We start from the raw sequence: 24,070 nt of genomic DNA on the forward strand, positions 1-24,070 counted from the left end.
TGCCTCCTCCACAGTTGAGCTCTGTCCCCACAGGTCGCCCTGGGGAATTGCTTGGCCCAGGAATCCGTCCTGGCTGGGGTTAAGCGGTGCTCCTGGACCATCTGGCTGGCTAACACATCCAAACATTGGGATACGAAGATGATAGATGTTCAAAAACGGTTCCAGGGGCAGGAAGTGAAGCTGGGCTCCTTCGGGTAGACGACAGCTCTGGAAACAGGAGGGCCCAGGCATGGGTTCAGTGCCTTTCAGAGCTGAACTCCCCACGTGCTCTGATGTGGAAGGGCTATTCCCTTCGCCCTGGCCTGAACAATCTGGCTTTGCTGTTCTGTACAGGCTGGAGAGGGGACAGTGAGGATAGAGACAATTATACAGACCAGCTTTGAGTGTTAGTGTTTAACAAACAGCTTTGGGTTCTAATTTTCTGCAAAGCACATTCTGCAGGTACAATTTGTACTCATTACTGTATATTGGGAAAGTTATTAAAAACACTGAAACTTGGTGAGACTTCCTATGGCATCTTCCCTGGATTTTAATTGGTTTTTATCTAGTTCTTTAACAGATCTCCTCCAGCCCAGTCATGGCCCCAGCCTCAGGTATCAGGCCAGTTGAATGACAGGGAGAGCCCTTTCTGTGGCTAAGTCTGTACCCCCACCCGAATTTGAACAGTCTCAACAGTCCACTGAGATAATTTATACTTCTTTTGATGGGCACAGTTACCAAATGACAAAATAACTGTGTTTCGTAACATAAGGGTTAAATCTTAATCTCTAAGGTTTGCAAAGCCGCTACTTGCAGTCTCCTTAAAATTTAATATACCTCGTTAATGCTTCCTTGCAAACACTGAAGGATTTTTATGATTATAATCATGTGTTACAGCACCTAGTACTGTCTTAGCAGCATACTAATCAGCTTAATGAGATATTACTGCACTTTTTGTTGACTAAAGCAAAATCCCTTTTATTGTTCTAAAGCCTGTCCTTTACTTTCTTTTCCCCCCAAACATTATCTTGTTTTATTGTGTATCAGTAAATATCATGCCATTGGGTTTTTGTTTGTTTTTTTTTTTGGCCAAAACGTAAAATAATCTCTTTCATCTCAGACTGGTGAATGTATTGAACGTGGGAACTGAAAACAAAAGCTCCAAGTGAGTCTGTTTGGTGTTTCCGTTAAAGCCGTTCTGCTCCAAGGCCAACTTTGAACTGAACCAACAGGTGCAGGTGCCCCCAGGGGCCAGGTGCCCCCAGGGGCCAGGAGGGAGAGTTTGTCAGGTGGACCCTTGATTGGTTATTAGGTGTTGACAGTGGTAAAACATTCATGATTTCAATGTGAGTGAAGAATCGCAGTTGGTTAATAGAAAACACAAGGAGGACAATCTATCGCCAACACAAATTGGGGGACTGATGCCACAATGCGTAATTGGCATTTAATAATTCATTTTTTTATGATTGTTTTCCACTGTGATTCCTTAGCATTATTACGTGTAGGTAAGGCCCGAAATGCAAACCCCTCGCCAGCTGAGGCTGGCGCCTCCCTGAGCCACGGTGCGGGCACAGCTCTGAACTCTCTCTCCGTTTCAGGGATGGAGGAAGCCAGCCTGTGCCTTGGCGTGTCCGCGGCGGCGCCGGAAGCGGAGCCCCGGCTGAGCGGCCCCGTCCTCAACGGCCAGTATGCCATGAGCCACAAGCTGCACCAGGTCACCTCCCAGCTCGGCCATGCCTTCCCCGAGCTGCACCCGCGGCCCGGCCCCGAGGACCCGGCCCCCGCGCCCCTCGACGAGAAGGCCCGCGTGTCCCTGGGCGGCCAGCCCGTGGGCAGCCCGATGGCGCTGCTGGCCAGCCAGCTGGGCCGGGACGCGGACACCGGCCTGAACGGCCGCGTGGACTTGCAGCAGTTCCTCAACGGGCAGAACCTGGGCATCATGTCGCAAATGAGCGACATCGAGGACGACGCGCGCAAGAACCGGAAGTACCCGTGCCCGCTGTGCGGCAAGCGCTTCCGCTTCAACAGCATCCTGTCCCTGCACATGCGCACGCACACCGGCGAGAAGCCCTTCAAGTGCCCCTACTGCGACCACCGGGCGGCGCAGAAGGGCAACCTCAAGATCCACCTGCGCACCCACAAGCTGGGCAACCTGGGCAAGGGGCGCGGGCGCGTGCGCGAGGAGAACCGCCTGCTGCACGAGCTGGAGGAGCGCGCCATCCTGCGCGACAAGCAGCTGAAGGGCGGCCTGCTGCAGCCGCGGCCCGACCTGAAGCCCGCGCCGCCCGCGCCGCCCGCGCCGCCCGCCGCCGGCCACGCGGCGCCGCCCCCCGGCCACGGCGCGGACCCGGCCCACCCGGCGCCGGCGCCCAGGCCGCCCAGCGCGCAGGACGACGCCGCGGCCCCGGCCGCCGGCTTCCGCTGCACCTTCTGCAAGGGCAAGTTCAGGAAGCGCGAGGAGCGGGAGCGCCACGTCCGCATCCTGCACAAGCCCTACAAGTGCACGCTGTGCGACTTCGCCGCCTCGCAGGAGGAGGAGCTCATCGGCCACGTGGAGAAGGCGCACATCACGGCCGAGTCCGCGCAAGGCCAGGGCCCCGGCGGCGGCGGCGAGCAGGCGGCCAGCGAGTTCCGCTGCGAGGTGTGCGGCCAGGTGTTCAGCCAGGCGTGGTTCCTCAAGGGCCACATGCGGAAGCACAAGGACTCTTTCGAGCACTGCTGCCAGATCTGCGGCCGGCGCTTCAAGGAGCCCTGGTTCCTCAAGAACCACATGAAGGTGCACCTTAACAAGCTGTCGGCCAAGAGCAAGTCCCCCAGTGACGCCGAGGTGCCCGTGGCCTTGGGCGCCATGGCCCAGGAGGCGCACGCCAACCTGTACTCCAGGTACCTGTCCTGCCTGCAGGGCGGCTTCCTGGCCCCAGACAAAGCCGGCCTGAGCGAGCCCAGCCAGCTCTACGGCAAGGGGGAGCTGCCCGGGAAGGACAAGGAGGTCCTGGGGAAGCTGCTGTCCCCCATCGCCGGCGTGGCCCACGGCATCCCCGAGGGGGACAAGCACTCCCTCCTGGGCTGCCTCAACCTGGTGCCACCGCTGAAGTCCAGCTGCATCGAGCGGTTGCAGGCCGCTGCCAAAGCTGCCGAGATGGACCCCGTGAACAGCTACCAGGCTTGGCAGCTCATGGCCAGGGGCATGGCCGTGGACCACGGCTTCTTGTCTAAGGGACACCAGCTCCAGCGCGGCCAGGAAGACCCCCTGGCGAACGCCAGCGTCATGTTTGACAAGGAGAAGCGGGAGTACATGCTCGTGGGAGCAGACGGCTCCAAGCAGAAGGTGCCTGCGGACTTGGGTCACAGCACGAAGGTGGGCGCCCAGAGGGACCTGCCAACCAAGCTGGACCCTCTGGAAGGTGGCCGGGACTTTCTGTCACACGGGCTCCACCAGGCACTTGACTATAACCTGCAGGGCCCGGGGAGCGTGAAGGAGAAGCCCACCGAGTGCCCCGACTGCGGCCGCGTGTTCCGCACCTACCACCAGGTGGTCGTGCACTCCCGCGTCCACAAGCGGGACCGCAAGGGGGACGAGGACGGGCTGCAGGTGGGCCTGGACGAGCGGCGCGGCTCGGGGAGTGACCAGGAGTCCCAGTCGGTGAGCCGCTCTACCACGCCGGGCTCTTCGAACGTCACCGAGGAGAGTGGGGTTGGCGGAGGGCTCTCCCAGACCGGGAGTGCCCAGGAGGACAGCCCGCACCCTTCCTCGCCATCCTCCTCAGGTAGGTTGCCAGGGCGGCTGGGGGAGGAGCAGCTGGCATCAGGGCCTCCTGCCCAGGTGCCTGGTTCTGCGCGGGCCTTTGCTGCTCTGCAGAGTCAGGTCCGAGCTCATGGGGCTCGATGGCAGGTGTGGACCTTGCCTTTCTGCCCTGTCATTTCACCTCTTTGGCCTTGGCGTCAATACTGGCTACCAGGAGAGCCAGCTGACCCTCCTCCCCCGTGTGGTAGAGATGGCCAGTGGGATGTGGCCTACCCTCCCCCGGCAGTTGTCTGCCCGCCCCACTTCATGCCCTGACCCCGTTCGCCGTACCCTCCTGTCCAGACTTGGGAGCTGGCATTCTGCTTCGTCCTGGACGTGAACGTGAAAGTTGAGACCGTCGCCATCTTTCCCCCGAGTAGATTCCCGTAATTCTCTCCTTTGGACTCCCCATCTCACTCCCCAGACCAAACCTGTGTCCTTCCAAAATTGTAGTGTGGCTCACCTGCCAGGTTCCTCTGACCTGAAGAACCATGCCACCCTCCTTTGCCACTTTGGGAAAGCACTGAGGTTTGAAACACAGATGCACGACTGCATGTCTTAAATTGTACTGTGTTCCATGGGTGATACAGCTTGGGGGTCTAAAATAGCAAAGCAGAAAATCTGTCATCAAAATGTCTGTGAAATGCTGAAGCTTCCTGGCCCAGTTTGAAGAAAAAACAAAACAAAACAAAACAAAAAAACCCGCACGATTCTAGGATGGCTAAATTTCAGTTGCTACTTAACAGCAGGTAAGCGGTCCCCTCCACCTGTGTTCCCAGGGCCCCGGACTAATGGATACTAAATTGAAAGTTGTATCTCTAGCCCCTTGTAAAGAAAGCATCTCGCTAATGCTGTAATCATTCTGCAGCCTAACAGAGGAAGTCATGCCATAACAAATGCCCGGTTACTAACGGCAACATTGATTTCTGCAATCAGCCATTAAGGCTGCAAAATGAAAGGCGGTTTGAGGCACCTCGAGGCTGCGTCGCTCACTGTTAAGGAGGTGGCAGCTCACTGTGGAGGGTCATTTTTAAAAAGTTTTTTCTTCTCCTTTTTTCCCCCCTTCTGGGTTTCGATAAATATTTCCATATTGGAGGCAGTCCACGGCTGCAGTTACTAAGCGGATGCCAGTTTCGTTCTGTTGTTATTGTCATGCGTCAGTCCACCCTCTTCCAGGACAAAATTAGTGCTAAAATAAAGTGGTAGCCTGCCGGCTGATTACAAACCAGTAAAGAATTGTTAACACACATGAATGTGAACTGCACATTCCAGAGATTCCAATAGCACTTAATACCGCGCTGCTTCAGTACCCATGAAACACACTGTCTGCTCTGGAGCCCTACACTCGTGTGTGATTTATTTTTGGTGAGACACTCGGAGAGTCCAAGAGGACCCTGAGTGCCTTGGAGGGAGGGGAGGCCGCACTGCCGGGAGTGGCCGCTCCATGGAGCAGACTAGATGCCAGGGCAGGGTTTTCAAGTTTCACCGCCTGACAGCTACAACTGTGAAAACGGACCTCTGTGCCGAGGCAGCCAAGTGCCAGGCGTCCCACTGTCACCAGGGACTATTTCCGGCCTCCCGTGAAGAGGTCCCCTCTTCTGGGAAGTGTCGTCTCGATGTTTTGGATTGGGGACCTTTAAGGAGCAGAAAGCAGAGAGCAAAGCGGCTGGCCCAAGTTTTGGGGTGATGTGGAGGTAGCCTTGACAGATGTCCACCCCTCTCCCAGACCTGAGGAAATGCAGAGGTCTCAGCAGAATATGCGACAGCAAATGCTCAGCTCACTGATGACACGTTTTCCATGTTTCTCTCACCTTCTGGCCAAGTGATAGCCTTATGCTAGTCCTGTCTCTGTTGTTTCCGTGTCTAAATACTCTGTTGAAAACACCCATTCTGCTTAAAAGAACCAAGGGGGCTTAGGACTCAAAGGAGAATTTCACTCGAGTTGTGGTCATCTTCTCACTTCTATTTCCCCCATTGAAGTATTTTACAATTGTGAAGACTGATTCTTTCATTTCTGGTTGACTTCTTTGTTTTCTTCATATTCAAATTAGACCCTTTCATAATTTTCTGGCTAAGTAAGAAAATGGATGGCATACCAACATAGAGCCCAAGTCAGCTGCAGGCTGGGGCACTGAGGCTTTCCTGGGATTAGGACCTTTAACCAAATCTGGGTAGCCTTCCCTCTATTTCCAACAAGTATGACTTGTACAAAGTGCGATTAAAATAAGCATTTAAATAAAAAATTTTGACACAATAGGTATTTTGTTATTACCTGGTAGAGAGAAACCTGCAGGTTGAAGGGGAGGAAAAAAATCTTTAAGCCCTTAAGTAAAGAAAGAAGTACTTATTAAGGCTTCTATTAAGAAATGACTGCAAAACACGGTTTTACAAATTTCTCAGACGGCATAACAATGTCGCAAAACTTAATTTGCATCACTTGATTCTTTTTTTGTTGGAAACTGGGTCAGTAGGGCCTGAGAAACTATTTTTTCAGATCTTAACCAATGAATTCTTCTTTATAAATCGCTGCTCTTAACATGATAGTAGTTGTGAATTCATCATAAAAACCCTTTTTACAGAGAGCCTCTTAGAACCGATCTGCAGAAGAAGGCTTACAATGAGTGGCAGAGGCGTCCTTTGTTATCTGATGTAATTCTTTGCAAAGGAGGATTGGGAACCGAGTGGCTGTTTAAAAATGTCTTGCTCAGACCGAGTCGAAGAAGGGGTCAAGTTTGCAATCAAACAGTTATTGCCGAGATGGGCGACTGTCACTGGCTAGGCTAATGTGGGATGCAGCTGTTTGTTATGTGAGCAAAAGAATGTTTGAATCAGTGAGCATGTGAAAATGGTTCCAGTGAACCAGAAAACGCGTTTGTTCTTGGCCCCAAACTGCTGAGAACCAAGCTTCAAATCAACTGCGCAAACTAGGACCTTTGACAAATTGAGAGTCATATTTTCTAACAGAAAATGGACAAAACTAGTCGCACAGACCACGTCCTCATCTTTCCCCTTTGTTTTGTTGCTGTTGTTTATTTGACTTACCAGCGATTTCACACGGTAGTGGAGGTCATTTCTGCCTCCATGTACAATGCAAGGGAAGACGATTTGGAAGCAGCAGCTTATAAATGTTACTCTTTTATGACATTTAGAAAGCGGGCGGCTGTTTGGAGCTCCCTCGTTTCTGGCTCGCATGCAGACGCTCTGATGGCGTTGATCTCTGCGTCTCTCCCTCAAACCTCAGCTGACACTCTGCTGGGATCCGACGACCAAAGTTCTGATTCTTTCCAGTTCGCTCGGAATAATTAAAACTTAATGTACTAAGAAACGACACTGTTCATTATATCCAGCAGGGCACTTACCTTCTGCAGTCCTGTAATTTGGGAGAGGGGCTAATTGAAGTGTTGATGGTGGGAAAGGGGTAAGTGAACGCGTTGACCCTCTGTTCATTAAATAAAGTCGGCCAAGTTCCACGATCAATGGGTAGCCAGGGAGCGACGCACGGAGAAAACGCCCTTAACTCTGTTACTGCTGATGTCATAGTCTGAGGGTTCAGGCCTGGTTTGATCAGTGGGGCTCGCAGCCCTGCGCTCTCCTGTTGCTGCCTGAGCTGCACTCCTGAAATGCGGGGTCTCCGTCCTGGACTGGGCCTCTGACCTTAACCCCCTGGCCTCCTGCGTCCAGGTCCTGCATGTGCATCAGCTGGTAGTGACACGCTCTGTGTTCTTTCTTCTCCGTCCTCCTCACAGGGACCCTCCTCCCTGCCCCCCCCCCCAGTGGTAATCACAGCCCACCCCACACAAACACATGCAGGCATCCACAAGTGGGGGAGGGGGGAAGAAAAGGAAGAAGAAAAAATTTAAGTCTGAGGATTAAGATCTTCATTTTTTTTCTTTTTTTGCTTGTGCATTCCAATTGTTCTTAAAATATTTGGCAATGTCAATTAGTAACTGAGCAGAGTTAGCTGATGAACACAATTTTCCAGTAGACTGAGCACCCTATTGTTGCCGAGCGAACAGCAGATTTCTGAGGTCATTATCATTCGCTGGTTGCTTGGCCCAGCTGCTTCCTGCAGCAAAAGCCAAACTTTATACTGGAGCTCGGGGATGGCTGCAGCAACAGGGGGCTGGCTGCAGGAGGGGCGCTGCCCAGCCCAGACTCAGCACAGGAAGCTGGAAGGGAGAGTTTCCAGGCCCTTCCAGGAAAACCTGCCTCGCAGGCTTCTCCTCTGGTCAGGCTGGTCCTGTCCAAGCACCTTGCGCCTCCAGGCAGGGGACTAAAAGGACCAGGGGACGCCCCCCCCGCCCCCCAGGCGGGGGCTGTGGCAGCTAATCTCTTGGCTGAGCACAATTTTGGAAGACAATAATCCCATTTACAAATGCACTTAGAATTTGTTACCCAGTCTGTCACTGCGGTTCTGTGTCCCCTATAGATAGACTCCTTCATTTTTATGAAACAGAAAAAGGAAAGGAAAACAAATCATTCCCTTAAAGATGAAATCAGTAACTTGAAATTAGTAAACTTGGGGTGACAAACGAGGAAGAGTATTTCATTTCCCAGAGGGACCTTTCGAGCAGATAATGGTCTGAAGTTCCCTGCAAATCAAACGCCCGTGGAAGGCTCCCTTTTCCTGCCCCCCTCCCGGCTCATGCCCCCACCCCCTGATCTGGGAGCTGCTGGTTCAGTGAGAGGAAAAGCTGCACTTTTTAAAAGTTCAGCTGTTAAAACCCAGTGCCATAAGCCGCTCTTCGTCCCGGCCTGGAAGTGTGTGCAGGCGGCCGCCGCGTTGGTACACAGGGAGGCTGCTGGGCCCGTGTGCCCAGGCTGGGCCCTGGCAGACGTGGGGTTGGGGGCTGACTCCTGGGGAGGGTCTGTCACCTTCCCCTGGGCCTGTGGCACCTGCACACTGGGTCCTGTTGCTGGAACTGGGCTAGAGAAGCCCTCGGACGCTGAGTCACACCTCCCTGTCCTGGGGGCTGGACACCTACTCCTTTTTCTAAGCGTCTATTCGCTCGTGTGCTTTGATGATCTCGGAGAGACCGTAATTGGGGAACACTCAGTACCACTCTGGGGCTGTTGCCATCTCTCGGCTCTACACCCCACTCCAACGGGGCTGCCCCACGCTGTCACTGAGTCTTTCAGAGGCAGGAATTATACTGGCTGGACGTCTTCACATTGGGCGTGTGATGTAAAAGGCCCGAAGCAAAGCCTCCTCCACCGTCCTGTAAGGTCCAGACACCGTTCTGTGGCCGAGGAATTCGACAGGTGGCTACAGCGTCACCTTCCTGTAGCCCCTCTGCCCCCCTCTGCCCAGCCTCAGGATGCGCATAGGTGGCCGTGTGGCCCTCCAGGCTCCTGCCCAGAGAGCTCCAAGAAGCCCTCCTGTACTGTGTTGACGCGAGCACCAGAAACGCTCATTTAAATCTAAATTTAATGGTGGGTGAAAGACGCAGATTAGCTGAGGACACGGTCCCGTGGGTGAGGCCGAGAACCCAACAGTCTGTCTTCAAAGCAGAGCGTGGGACTGTGTGTGCCCCACGGACCCAGGTGGGAGGTTCTGGGCTCAGGCCTGGGCCACCACCGCAGGCCAGTGGTGCTGCAATTAGCGTGTGCTCTGCACAGGGCCACGGAGTGGCCTCCGCTAGGTCATGTGGCCAAAAGCAGGTCCGTGAGCTCCCAGGGCCCACCTTTCACGCACTTGCTTGCTGTGCCTTTAGGTCACTGGGGATGCTGGCGGCCGCTTCTGGTTGGGGGGCAGCCCAAGCGTGGGGGCCTCCTGCTGACCCAAGTCCCTTCTTTGGCGTTAAGCTTGAGCCCTGCTCATGGGAGTGCCCTCCTGAGTGGGTAAAGGCATGAAGGCGCCCTTGCCGCACACACCTATCAGCTGTTTCCTAGGTCTCCTGTCTCTGCGAGGAGGTTCTGGTAGGTGGCCCTGGTGTCTCAAAAGGGGGGGCAGGGGCAAGCTTTCACAAGCCCCCGCTTTACTGGCCCCCAAGAGTCTACTGGATTCTGGAGGGCAGCTGTGGGGACACTTGGAGCTCCTGAGACGCAGAGCAGGGGGGACGCTGGGAAGGAGCTGTGTGGGCTGCGTTTTGCACGTTCTGAGCCTGTGGGGTCAGCCGAGTGCGCAGCTTGCCCCTTTAACTGCCGAGCTGTTTTGGAGTGTTGATGGTGGGGGTGGAGAAACACCTGCAGAGACCCGGAGATTGGATTTGTGCAAACGTCCCAAATTCGTGATGACTGGGCTGGAACCTTTGCCATCTGCGACCCTTGGGCCTGCTTGCTGCCCTTCTGGGTTTCTCGCCTCCCTCTGCCTCCCTGTCCTCTGTTGGCATCTGACAGGCTGGTCCCCCCGCCCTTGTGGACTAGGCTGGCAGGGGGAGGCAGGAGGAGGGGCTCAGCGAGGCTTGCGATGCAGAGAGGAGAGGGGGCTCTCCAGCAGGGTGTGGGCATTTGGTGGGGGCTGTCAGATCTCCCCGGGAGCTGAGCATTGCAGCAGCTGAGAGGAGCCATGGGTCCCCCTTGCCTTTTCCTGGCAGGACGGGGCGGCAGCAACATTTACTTAAGCTGTGGAGTTTGGCACCACTGCCACCAGGCACCATCTGGAAAGGCCTTCTCAGAAAGCATGGGCTCTCCTAGATAGCTCAGGGGAACAGGACTTGGGCAGAGGTTTGGGGCTTTTTTCTTGAGCAGAACCTGAGCATCCAGGCACCTGAACAAGGCTGGGGGGTCTTCTGGGAACGACGCAGCTAACACAGGTTCCCCCTGCCCCCTCCAGTTTGCATGTAGCTTTTCTTTCCGCCAGGACTCGCCAGCTCATTCTGAGCCAGGTCTGGTTGGTTTGGCTTTGTCAGGAAGTACTCCCTTTCCTGGGGCTGTATTTCCACTTCTTTATTTTATATTGCATTTTGCTTACTGTTTCCACCTAACTCCTGGTATGTTGTGGGCGCAAAGGTGGGAGGCAGCCAGGGCTGTTCCCACCAGGACTGCCATGGTTAGTCCATGGTACGGCCCTGGCATAGCAGGGCTTTTAGCATAATGTGAGAAATGAATGCTGTGCCTCTGAAAGGTGCTGGGGACACAGCACTGGGAACTGGGTGGCTTGGCTTGTGACAAACACGGCTGAGCTAAGCAGAGGTTTGTCACCGTCCTTTCTCTAGTCCACGACTCCAGTAAAGGCTGCAGAGCCCCAGCAGTGCGTGGCTGTACGCTCTCTGCAGCTGGCTGACGGTGGGCCAAGGCACAAAGCGGGCTGTGCCCAAGCTGGGGCGGCTGGGCGGAATTCAGGAGCTCGGCTCGGGGCCTTTTCCTCTCAGGGAAGGTTGTCCAGGGCCTGGCTTCTCATGGGCCCCATTTCTTCGTTGCTGTGAGCCTGGGGGTTTTTGTGTGACATGTGGCATGTGTCTGAGAAAAATGACAAACACAGCGCAAGCTGACTCCTTGGCTGGGCTGCCCACTGTGCCACACAACGGGAGGGCTTGCTCTCCTCTTGGGGGTGCCTAGCCCAGCGCTGTCAGGAGTGGGTGATGGGGCTTGGCGCTTAATGCTTGGTCACTTGCTTTCAAGGTGGGGCAGAGGGTTGTTTTCCAGCTTTTTCTGGGAAGCAGGGCACACTTTGGGAAACGTCGATACGTTCTACTTCGTGCCTTGGTCCAGAACATTCCACAGAGGAATCCATTCTTTCTCTTGCTGAGAAAACTTGCTGGACAGGAGTTTAGGCAGATGCCCGTTTCTTTCCTTTTGTTTGACTGTAGGTCGAAAGCCATTTGACGTCCGGTGGAGCAGGTCCCAATGTGGTGCCCTCTTCTCTTCATTAAAATCATGCCCTGAAGCCCCTCACTTAGCTTGCCGTCCGGTGTGGACACCCTTGGCTGTCTGCAATCATCTTGAGAGGCATTCTGGAAAATTTCCAACTTGCTTATGTTTAGTTGGACATAAAATGTGTGCATGGTTGTTTCCTTGAAGACCAAGACAGATACATCTTTCTCTTCATTGCCAAATATATTTTGGTAGATTTGTTGCTATAGTAGGTGTTTTAGTTTCGTGATTTGCCCTGAAAAATGGAAGTGATCCCTCAGCAAAGCTGCTGTGTGACATGAGTGACTTCCTGTTGGCAGGTTGTGTCCTTCCCCAGCTGGGGCCTCACTCCCCCCCCTTGGAATGTCCTTGACCACTGACCCCCTCCTAGGGGATGTTTACTGCCTTTGTTGCTATTGTTGTTGTTTCATAAGTTATTTTTTCTTACTGTAATTCTTGTTCATCTTGGGCATTTAGAAAATACAGATAAATAGCAATAATTAAAAATACACGTGTGCCCACCAGCACTCAGCGATGACCACTCTGAACTTTTTAGTACATAACTCCCAGTACCTTTCATGCACCTAAAATCTATTTAACGAAAAAGGATCATGCTGCACCAATTTCTGCTTAAATACATAGTTTCTACTTAAATATATGAGGCCTGACATTTAAGTTCGTGAACTTGTTGCAAAAATGTTGCTAACCTTTTTTGATATCAGAGGGATTATTCATTGTGAATTTGTACCAACTGGACAAACAGAAAACCAAGTTTACTATTTGGAAGTGCTGAAAAGGCTGCATGAAAAAGTTAGACGATCTGAACTTTTTGCCAACAATTCATGGCTCTTGCATCACGACAATGCACCAGCTCACACGGCACTGTCTGTGAGGGAGTTTTTAGCCAGGAAACAAATAACTGTATTGGAACACCCTCCCTACTCACATGATCTGGCCCCCAATGACTTCTTTCTTTACCTGAAGATAAAGAAAATATTGAAAGGGAGACATTTTCATGACACTCAGGACATCAAGGGTAATATGACGACAGCTCTGATGGCCCTTCCAGAAAAAGAGTTCCAAAATTGCTTCGAAGGGTGGACTAGGTGCTGGCATTGGTGCATAGCTTCCCAAGGGGAGTCCTTCGAAGGTGACCATAGTGATATTCAGCAGTGAGGTGTGCAGCACTTTTTCTAGGATGAGTTTGCGAACTTAATTGTCTGACCTTGTATGTCATGTATTTTTGGCATTGAATGTTCTGTCACAGGATCAGCAGACGTTTGTTCTGTAGAGGGCCAGATAATAAATTTTTCAGGCTTTTGCAGGTCATGTGGTCACCATCAAAAGCCATAAATAAAAGGGCATCATGTGTTTCAGTAAAACTTTATTTACAAAAACAGGTGACAGGCAGATTTGGCCCTGGAAGGATGGGCTGTCTTTTGCAGAGTCCTGCTCTAAACTAACAACTATGCTCTTTAGATAAGCCTTCACACAGATAATATGTTCTTAGAGTATATAGAAATACAGAGGAGCAAAGGAAAAAATCTGCATCAGTAAACCGATTTAGCCAAACCCCTACCGCTAAGCATGATGGGACTTGCTTTGGTTTTATTTCTTCACTGGAATCTCTCTCATCATCTGCACACTTGTTTCCTGAGGTGCAGGTCCTGGTGGCAGGCGGGCAGCGCAGGAGTGTTTGCCGCACGCCCGCGGGTTGTCCTCAGGGCTCCCTTCCACCTAGCTGCTGGGTGACGCATTTGTCCCTTCACAGGCCCTTCATTACAAACTCACTGGTTTCTTCATTCATTAATTCACTAATTCACTCATTCAAGGACAGGATGCTTACTGAGTGGGTTCTCAACACCCAGCACGAGGCACAGGGACGCGAAGCTCAATGGAGACACGTGGCCGCCTCCAGAAGCTCAGAGCCTGGGGAGCCTGGACCCGTCCTTAATGGAGTGACACTGATGCACAGGAGGCTGACCCAGAGCCTGGAAGGGTGAAGGAACCTCCTCGGTCACCCGAGGAAGGCGACTCCAGGGAAGCAAACGCCCGCTCAGCCTCTGGCTTAGCTGTCCCCTCGCCCTGCTCTGAGCCAGAGTGGAAATCGCTTTCTTCCTGGGGGAGGCAGGCCCCTCAAGCTGGGAAGGGAGCAGGATGCAAAACTGGGGGGCTTGGAGCTTTGTGGCACATGTGGCTGGCCGGACAGCCCACCACAGCACATGGGGCTGCCCTGAGCCGGGGCAGTGGGCGCTCCTCACAGGGCGTGAGGGCAGGCTCCAGGCTCACCTCGCTGGCCCCGACCACCCAGCCCCTCCCTAGTGGCCCCTGGTGGCCCCACGCAGGATGGGGGCCCAGAAGCAGGGCCTGGTGGGTCTGTCTCACTTCCTGTGCCAGCCTGCCTGAGCCTCTATTTCCCTCGGCCCTTTTAGCGTCGTTTACGTGCTGCCCTTGCAGGCAGGTCCTGGGAGGTGGCAGACGTCGGACACGAGGCAGAGGCTCGCTGGTACCGCCACCTGGAAGCATCCAGACGGGCTCTGAGCTCTTTGTGTCATGCCTTGTGGCATCAACACTGAAACAAGCAGCCACTTCCCACTGGCCGGGCCAAGCAGGAAGCTCTGGGCTGTCACTCCACCCTGGGCACACCCAGGACAGGCGCCCAGAAAAGTGCAGCTCAGCTGGGGGTGGAGTCTGCTGTCATGGGGGCGGAGTCTGCTGTCATGGGGGCGGAGTCTGCTGTCATGGGGGAGGGACCAGCAGGTTCAGATTGCCCGGAGCCAGGTGGGAGCCCTCCTTGTGACTGTGCGTCTGTCTGCGTGTTGTGCTGCGATATGAAGGTACTGGTCGTGCTGTTCTGGCTGCTGGGTGAGTATCTGCAGGGTGGCTCTGGCGTTTGGATGTAGGTTGCTGAGGGCACACGTGTGGCGTGTGCTTGTGTGTGTGTGTGTGTGTGTGTGTGTGTACGTGTGTGTTGGGTGTGCTTTGGGCTGCGGGTGTTTTGCTTTGGAAGTGGCTGTGCATGCACTGGGTGTGCTTATTGAGGTGTGCACAGGTGAGGGTGGGCTGGGATGTGAATGTCGGCATGTGCCTATGAGTATTGGGGTGTGCGTTAGGATGTGGTGTTGGGGTACGCAGATGTGTGTTTGTGGCTGTGTGGTTTTGGGAGATGCCTGTTTGCATGTTCACATGTATTAGTCAGGGTGCGTGTGTTGAGATGTAGGTAATGGTGTCAGGCTGTGTGGTGTGCGGTTGGTTGTGTGTGGGCACTGCATTGGTCTGTGTTGGTGTTGACGCATGTGTCAGTGGGATGTGTGTGCTGGCATGTGTGCACCGTATGTGCTTGCCCCGTGTGTGTTGGGATGGGCAATGCAGGGTCTGACCCCGCCCCCTTTCCCAGACCCTCAGAGCACTGCTGTGGGGTCTCCCATCCCTGTTGCCAGGGCTGCAGGACCCCTTGGGTTTAGTTGGCCAAGTTCTGCGGCCACCGTGGAATCTAGGGTGCGTACCTGGGGGTTGGAGGGGAGCCTCTCTGAGCTCACCACAGGGCAGGCACCTCAGAACGGTGTTGAGGGGTCCATCTGGTCAAAGCCTGGGCCCCTGAGCAGCTCAGGACCAAACGGCATTTCACGGCTTCGGTGTACACACGGCATGGGACTCGCCCGTTCCTGAAACTTAAACTCTTTTGCTGCTAGCCACTTCATAAAGCCAGAAAGGAAACATGTCGGGACAGCACGTGCTGGGTCAGGCCAGCCACCAAGAGGGGGCGGGGGCGGGGGCGGGAATCTTCCTGGAAATCGAGGAAGCAAGGAAACCACTGTCAGCACTACCAGAAGTTTGTGAAGCTGGGTGCTTTGGCTCTAGTTGGCCTTTCTGGTTTGTGTTGGAGGAAATGCAATCATTTCCAAGATGTGTGCCCTGGTGGGGGAACCGTGGGAGGGTCCTGGAAACTGCGGGGACAGGAAGCCACTGGTGGTGGAGGGCGGTGCCTGGAGGGAGAGCAGGGTCCCAGCCAGGACTGTTTCTCACCAGGCACAGCAGGCCTGTGGAGGCTGACAGGCCAACTTGGAGAGCTGTGGCCCCTCAGGAAATTGGGGTAGAACCTACCGGAACCCTGAGAGGTGACCCTGGACGGGAGGTGTGTGATGATGACGGGGGCTGTCCGGGATGGTGGGGCGAGTGGTGCTGCTGGCCCAAGGTGGGAGTGGCCACTGCAACAGCTGGCCTCCGTCCCCTTCGTGTTAGAGCTCGCCAGTGACCTCCCACTGCGCGTGGCCTGCAGTCCCTGGCCAGCCAGCCCCAGAGTCGCCCACTCCCCAGCCTCACTGCTGAGGTCCACTTACCTCCTCTCTGTCCTCAGCCCTTACAGCCAGCCCCTTGTGGCCTTCGCATTGTCTGTCCTGTCGCAGGTGTGCTCTGGACGCTGACTGCCGTGGCTGGTTCCATCTCATCTTGCAGATCTCACCTCCCACGTCCCTTCCTTCAGGTGGCCTTTCCATGACCCCTGATAGGAGATACCCCTTCTCCGGCCTGTCTGAGAGCATTGCTCGTGTTGTCACCTGTGAGGCCTTTGGGAAGCTCTGTGTGGCTTCCTGTTACTGGTTTGCGTGTCCTCTTGTCGCCTCCCCTGCTGGTGCGGCCTCCCCGAGAGCAGGGCCTCTGTGTGTCCATGCTGACCGGCTGCACCCACAGCAGTGCCTGGCTTGGCACGTGGCGGAGCCTCTTGAAAACATTGTGGCCAAAGACACGGAAGAGTTGCCATGTGAACCATTTTCAGGTGTGTGGTTCAGTGGCAATAAGTGCGTTCACGTCCTTCTGCCACCATCCCCACCATCTGCAGGACTTTTTTCATTTTGCAAAACCGAAACCCTTTATGTGTCAATCAGCAACTCCCCTCCCCTCCCCCAGCCTGGCAGCCACCTTCCTACCGTTTGTCCCTATGATTCTGGGGATTCGCGGTCGGTGCCACAGGTGAGCAGTATCATACAGTGTCTGTCCTGTGTGACTGGCTTATTTCACTCAGCATTGTGTCCTCTAGGTCCGTCCACTTTGTGACAGAATGTCCTTCGCTTTTAAGGCTGAATAATATTCCATTGTGTGGATGGACCACATTTGGTGTTTCCATTCGTCTGTGGCCGGACATTTCCTTTGGCTGTTTCAGCAAACACTTCTGCGTGAGTGTGTGAAGGCAGGGCCCCGGGCTCTTGCCTGTCTTTGTCCTGCCCACGGGGAAGACTTGTCGCTTTGAATCTGTGAAGGTGATTCATTCTGTCCTGTGCCACCGGCCTCTAGCGCCATCTGGGCCACTTTCCTCGACAAAGTGCACGCGTTGGAGTCTGGGACTTGGCCGCCAAGGCACTAGCATTTTTGTGGGAGAGTTCCTGGCACAGGGACAGAGGTTGGCTTCTGGTCAGACCTCGGCCCAGACACCGCGACTCAGGGCCGTGGGGGGCGCTGGGGACCCACTTCCTGCAGCGCGGTGTTGCCTCCTGTCTCCGTCTGTCCAGGCTACTGTAGAAAATGCCGTAGACTGGTGTCTGAACAACAACACTTGTCACTCCCAGTTCTGGAGGCTGCATGTCCAAGATCAGGTACTGGCCGATTTGGCGTCTTGAGGACGGGCTTCCTGGTCCGTGGATGGCTCCTTCTCTGTGCCTTCACAGGGAGGAAGGGAGGGGGGCCTCACTGAGGTCCCTTTATAAGGACACTAGTCACGGTCCTGAGGCTGCACCCCCATGACCCAATCATCTCCCAGAGGCTCTCGCCCCAAATACCATCACCATGGGGATACGGTTTCAACATACGGATTTGGGGGGACAGAAACATTTGGTCTAAGCACGTCTTCACTGGGCCCCCAAAGCAGTATTGTACATCAAGCCGGTTCTCCAAACATAAACATGACAGTAAAGAAAGTGGCAGGAGACGCCCGCACACTGGAGCTTTGCCGGATCCCTGCTGCCCACCCTCCGGCTCGCAGATAAGCCCTGTCCTCACAGGGCAGCGTTACCAGCCAGTCCTAGCCCTGCCCCACCTCTGACGTCACTGGCAAGCTGGCGCCGGTGGAAGCAGGTCCCTAAGCAGGTGTCCGGTGGGTTTAAATTCATCACATGCAGCCTTGGGCTGATGGACCGACTCGGGGATGGGAGAGGGTCCTCGGGGTGACCAAGGACGCCAGAGACAGACTGTGGCCACCCTGCAATCTCAGTGCAGGGGACAAATGGGATCAAGCGCATTCTGCTGTCCAGGGACTGTCCCCAACCCGCCCCACATCTTCCCACATGCTCTTTACTGGAGAAACACACTGCTTAGCTGGTGGGGAGGCCAGCTGCACCCAGTGGTCACCGGGGGGAAATGGAATGAAGAAGCATCATGTGAGTGAAACTCATCAGTGCGGTGCGTTGCAGGCGGCCTCCACGCCCCCCTCCCAGTGGGCAGAGCATGGAGGCTCCCAGGGGGCTTTCCCTGTGCCGCAGTCCCCCCGCCCCCGCCCCGCTGGCCCATTGGGACCACAACCTTCAGCTGCACCCTTTCTTAATAGGGGTAGTAAGCCTTTTATTTTAGAACAGTGTTGGCCATACAGAGAAGTTACACAAGGATGCAAGGATGATACTCACAGGACAGTGCTGTGTCCCCACTGCAGCTTCCCCCTAACATTTCTAGGGCATGTTTGTTGCAAGGAGTGAGTCCATATTGATACGTTATCGTTAATTTATTCCGATTTCCTTAGTTATTACCTAACGTCTTTATCTCTTCTAGGATCCCATCCAAGACGCCACATTACGTTTAGGTTTTTTCTGAATAAACTGTTATTTAGAACAGTCTCAGGTTCACAGCAGAAGTGAGCAGAGGGTCCCACGTCCCCTGCCCAGGCCCCGCCTCCCCCACGTGGGCATTCTGCTTGTCCTGTCTCCCTGGTCTTCTCTGGGCTGGGACAGTTTCTCCCACGTCCCTTGTTTTTGGGGACTGAGTTTTGGGGAGGACCATTCGGGTTTTGCAGGCTGCCATTCCGGTTGGATTTGCCCGAGGTCTCCCTTGGGTTGGACTGGGGTTATGGGTGATTGGGGGGAGACCACAGAGGTGGGTGCCGTTCTCATCACATTGTGTCAAGGGTGCATGCGGTCACCTGCCTTATCACTTGGTGTTGACCTTGGCCGCCTGGCTGAGGTCGTGTTTGGCAGGTTTCTGCAGGGGAAAGCCACATCCCTTTTAAAGCAGGTGAGTAGGCAGGCCCAGCTACGTAATTTGCAGGGCTCAGTGCAATGTGAAAAGGTGGGGTCCATTGTTCCGAATTCTTAAGGATGCCAAGGTAGCAATAAGAGAACATTCCACCAAAGTCAGGGGCCCCTGTGTGACCGCACTGGTGACTCCATCCAGCGACCCCGTTTGGAGGACTTGCCGTGTCCCCCGGTGGCCCCAGAGCCCTGGCCTGCGGTCTTTGACCCCTGGGCAGCTGGAGGGGGCTTGGCTGGGGAGGGTCAGAGGGACGCTGGGGGGTGGCAGCAGCATGGACAGAGCACGTCGGCACGTCACAGGTGTCTGCAGGTCCTGCTAAGTCACCTGCCAAAGAGCGTGACAGCGGTGAACTGAGCCCCCCACGCTGTGCCTGGACAGAGAGAGAGCGGTCAGGGTGTGCGCGAGGCAGAAGTTGGTAACAGAGAAGCTCCATGATTTTTTTAAATGGGCTGCCTTTATGGGGGCGGGGAGCACTTTTTCTCAGTGCCCGGAGCAGCACTTTCTTCCCTGGAGCACCTTGGAATCTCTTATTTACAAAATGCAGAATGAGCCTGTGTATGCCGGGCAGACCAGGGAGGTTGGACATGACACCTGGTGATGGCTGCCCCTCTCCTTGCGGCTGGTGCGTTTGGAGAGATGAGCAGCGGCTCCTGGCCTCAGGTGTATACCTGTGGGAGCCCCCGCAACAGCACCAGTGCAGCTGCCAGCGCCTCTGCTGGCTGGTCCTCACCCAGCTGTTCAGAGAGGGGGGTATGTCTATGAGCCATATGGCGTGGAGTTTGCGTGTGGTGGTGAGGGAAGCGTACGGAGGCTGTTGGTCAGCATCTCACACGCACATGTCGGCACCGCGTTCCAGGAGTGCCCTGTCAGAGGGCACGCGGCATCCAGGTCTGTGTAATTACGTGGACTTGCACACGTAACACCGCCGTCCGAACGACGCCTGCTATCTTACCACCACGCTGCCCGGGGACCGGCCGCGTCGCTGGAGAGCGATTATGTAAACACGGTGTGCCATCTCGAAAGTGAGTAATGGAGTTGAGCACTTGTTGCAGAAATTAATAAGTGGCTGCTTCCACGTGGTAGAGGAGTCTTCCTGCGAGAACCCGTCGTCCAGCGTGGTGATGGATAAATGCGCCCGCAGGCACAGGTGACGCAGGGCCAGTCACCCTTTTCTCTATCGATATAATCAAATGGACAATTGTAGTCCGTGCCCTTAGTTCTGTACTTGACTAACATGAAATCATCACGAATAGATCTTTCTCCTCCTCTTTCTCTGTCAGAATCGTCTCCAGCCTCAGAGGCTTGCACGTCAAGTGGGGCTGTTAGCAGTTCATGCAACTGCCCCTGCTGTCCCCCCTCCCGGCCTTTGCAGCTGCCCTCCCTGCACTCAGCTCTGTCAGGTGCCTATGGCACTACCCATAGGTGTGCGTGTAGCCTTGGTTCCAGTCCCATCCTCCCTGGTGACCCTGTCTGTCCATCCCTGTCCATTCTGCTGCCCTCCCTGGACACTTAACCCGCTGCCCTCCATTCCTGTCACTGTCCGTCTCCTCTCTGGAGGGCTACCCGTGGAGTCAGGCAGACCAGGGTCCAAGTGTCAGCCCTCCCAAGTGCCATGTGTGTGACCTTGAATCTCAGACATCTCACCTGTGAAATGTGAAATGTCCGTTTGTGGTTTGTGGGGCTGTTAGGACTGGATGTCGGTCACGGGTCTGATACAGCAGGTGCTCATCACATACTTGTTGACAAGCGTGGGTGGTGCTGCCGAGTCTGTCAACCTCTAGACTGCAGGAAAGAAGGCACAGCGGGGCACGGTGTCAGGGGACAGTCACCCCGTCTGGGCGGGAGCATGTTGCAGCAAAAGTAGGTGACTCTGGAAAGGGAGACGAGGGCCAGCTTGTGTTAGCAGGTAAGGCCTGTATCCCGCAGCCCTGCAGCTCATGGCTGTGTGTGTGTGATGACGGAGGACTGCAGCAGGGCTACGCTGAGCAGCGTGTGGGGCTCCTGCTGCCCCGCGCAGGGTCTGGGTCTGCACGCTGGTCCCCTGCCAGCAGACGTTTCGAGAGCACCTGGGTCCCTGGGTGAGCCTGTCTCTGTCCCTCCTCGTCACTCCGTCGGGTCAGCGTGCTGACGCGCAGCCAGGACGTGCCACAGCAAAGCGTGCAGTGGTGCATTAGAGCAGGTTGGGTTTTCTCATACTGTGAACATTGATTACTATTAATTAAGGTTGATATTTACAATCAGAGCGTACAGGAACGGATCGTTTTTTATTAATCACTATTCCAGATTCATCATTAGTCATCATCAAAATACTCAGACAGTGGACAGGGGCTGGCTTTTTAAAACCAAGTGAATGACTAAATTATACGACATCGTGTGGAACCTGTGTTCTCTGTCACCTCTCTCTTTCCTGGTTTTCCCTGTTGTCACCTAAACTGGTCTCAGCTTCCTGCCATTTCTCTGGTCCTCGCCGCCCTCCCATCCGTCATCTGTTCTTCCCTTTTTGTTTTAATTGGGATAAAATTGGGCTGTGCCATTACATTCGTCTCAGGAGTACATGTACCGTGTAACACTCTGGCCTTTGTGTTCCCTGCAGAGCGGCCAGCACAGTAAGTCTAGTTACTGTCCGTCCCACACCGATGACCTCTGCCATCCATTTCGCCCCCCTCTGGCGACCATCAGTTTGTTCTCTGTATCTATGAGTCTGTTTCTGTTCTGTTTGCTCTGTTTGTCAGATCCCACACCTAAGTGAGATCACATGGCATTTGTCTGTCTGACTCACATCCATCCATGCTGTTGTAAATGGCGGGACTGCCTCTCTTGTGGCTGAGTGGTTCTCCACTGTGTGTCCTCCCTCCCTCCCTCCCTCCCTCCCTCCCTCCCTCCCTCCCTCCCTCCCTCCCTCCCTCCCTCCCTCCCTCGCGTTCTTTTCCTCACCATGGATGACACATCTGGAGATTCTGCAACTTGCTCTTGAATTTCCGCGATGTGGCTTAAGGTCATCTTCCGTCGTGGCTGAGTGCTGGCTTCCTGCTCTGCGTGTCTGGGCAGGAAGACCGTAGAGTGGGTATGTCATGGAGTGGATTTCTGCTTATAGCCATTCCCCAGCTGGTGGACCTGTCAGGTCTGCCCCTTCCCTTCCTCTCGGGCTGTGACAGCGACACAGCTCAGCAAAGGATGAGGGGCCCTTTGGCAGCCGTCCTCTTGGTTTGACTTGAATCTAGAAAGCAACTGGAACAGGGGCTCCTTCTGCTGCCCCTATCCCTGTGGTTGGAGGCAGTGGACGTGGGGGGCATGGGAAGGGGCCACTGGGGCCGCTAGTCTCTTAATTGCACCTTCAACCTGTAAAAGCCTCTAGTAACTTCCTGCAACACTGCCAACCTCTTCAGCTGCCTGCCAGGCTCAGGGGCCACGGGGCCTGTGGCTCTGCTCTCCAGCTGTGCTGGTCGGCTGACCGCTCCTCAGAGCGCTCCCGTGTGGCTCTGCCCCAGGGCCTTTGCACTTCTGTCCTCTCTGCATGAAGTCATACTCTTCTCTACTTTTGCCTGACCACTCATCTCACCTGTGTGCCCCACACTCTGTCGGTCCCTAACCATCCATCACTCCTGTATTTGTAACCCATTGGAATTGTCTAATCGATGTTTTATTGGCATGTTATCTGCCTCCGCACTAGAATGTGAATTTCATGAAGGCGGGGATGTTGTCTGTGCGTCCACTAGGGACATCCAGTGCCTGGAGCCGTTCGTTCTGCACAATCTTCATGACACATGACGGGTGCCGATGGGACACGTGTGCTCTGCAGTGACCTCTGCAAAGTGGTAGAACATATATGCATTTTATAAAACAGCAACCTCCCAAGATGTGACAACTGATGGCTTGGCCTCCTTTCAGGTGCGTGTCCCTCAGCAGACTCCCTCCCTCCCAACCCGAAGAAGTCCTGGTAGTCGGCTCCTGCCACTTTGCAGGCAACCTGCTAATGTGTTTGTAGTGTTTGGCTGGGGGCTGTCACTACCGGTGGCCGCGTCTCCCCCAGAAGCCGAGACCTACTTGCTGCACTTGGACCGAGGACGGCAGGGCCAGCACAGTCGCCATAAACCCTTGAGTTCAGCTGATGAGTGAAAGGACTTTCGTCAAGTGGCGATTCCTGGTAGTTCTCATCCTCTAAGTAAAAAAGGTCGTTCTTTCCCTGGGTCTCGGGGACCCTCTGTTATTCTAAGAGACTTGGGTCAGGAATAGTTTTCTTACTCTGCAGAAATGAAAGTCTGTGCTTCCTCTAGCACTGACTGGAGTAGCCACTCTATTGAACAAAAGAAGAACAGCAGCACCAGCAGCTTCAGGCCTGACGGCTCTGCCCCCCCCCCCCCCCGCCCATCCCGACCTCAGCAGCTCAGGGACTGGGGGACAGAGGTCCCTGTGAGGTCCTGGTGGATCACAGCGAAAAGAACGGTTTCTGGGGATAACCCTGGGGGTTTTTTCCCCCAGGGGAAAGTTTTGTGTTTGACCCTGAGAAGCAGATATTAAGAATTACCTGCTGTGAAGTCATTTTGGCTGATTCGGTCTAAGCTTCTCATGTGCTCTCAGGCAGAGGTTTCAAGGTTGGGAGGGCTTTACCATCTCACGCCGCCCACCTGTGCTTGTGGAGCTGAGCGAGGGCTCCTGCAGTGTCTGGGGCCTCCGGTTCAGACAGCACCTGGGGTCCCCAGGCTCCCACCCAGCAGGCCTGGCCTCAGTCCTGGCTGCCATGCAACAGCTGCGGGCGCCTGAGCCCCGTGTCCTGTGTGTCCACTGGGGAGTGACAGTACCTCCTCCCATGACCAGTGTGAGAAGTAAATGGTCCCTGTCCTTATCCGAAGCAGGGGGTGTGGCACAGAGCAGGCGCTCAGTAAATGTTTCCTCCCTCCTCTGTCTCTCCTCTCTCCTCTCTCTCCTCCTCTCTCTGTGTCTCTCCCTCCCTCTCTCTCCCTCTCTCGCTTTCTCTCTCTCTCTCTCTCTCCTTTCTCTGTGTCTCTCAGCCGTGAAATCTGCTCCTGAAAGTGGCAGCACATGGGCCTGGCCTTCCCTCGGGGCCCTAGTCAGGCCCGGCCGTCGCAGGGGCAGAGGTTGTGCCACCTTGAGCCTAGTGTCGCTGTCTCGTCCCCCATCCCCCAACCCTGTGGTCAGTGCGTGTGGCCTGCCTGAGGCCCCTCCTCTTTGGGCTCCACGTCTGCCCATCTGGGGGCCACTGACTCGGGGCTTCCCGAGGGGCTGACCGCTCACGTCCTTCCTCCGGGGCCTGGGTGAGACCCT

General features: G+C 54.9%; 1 protein-coding gene across 6 annotated transcripts in view; it reads left to right on the top strand.

Moving 5' to 3' along the window:
- Positions 1-24,070, top strand: part of ZNF536 (zinc finger protein 536) — a 383,307-nt gene that overhangs the window by 177,695 nt on the left and 181,542 nt on the right. For all 6 annotated transcript variants that reach the window (XM_088800388.1, XM_074314979.2, XM_088800385.1 and 3 more), the window contains one exon: positions 1,578-3,746. In XM_088800388.1, coding sequence (XP_088656514.1) covers positions 1,580-3,746 — 2,167 coding nt within the window. In that variant the 5' untranslated portion in view covers positions 1,578-1,579. The remainder of the gene's footprint in view (positions 1-1,577; positions 3,747-24,070) is intronic.

The sequence above is a fragment of the Rhinolophus sinicus genome, chromosome 8 (genome assembly GCF_057876585.1).
Source record: "Rhinolophus sinicus isolate RSI-liver-muscle chromosome 8, RSI-T2T, whole genome shotgun sequence".
NCBI lineage: Eukaryota > Metazoa > Chordata > Mammalia > Chiroptera > Rhinolophidae > Rhinolophus > Rhinolophus sinicus.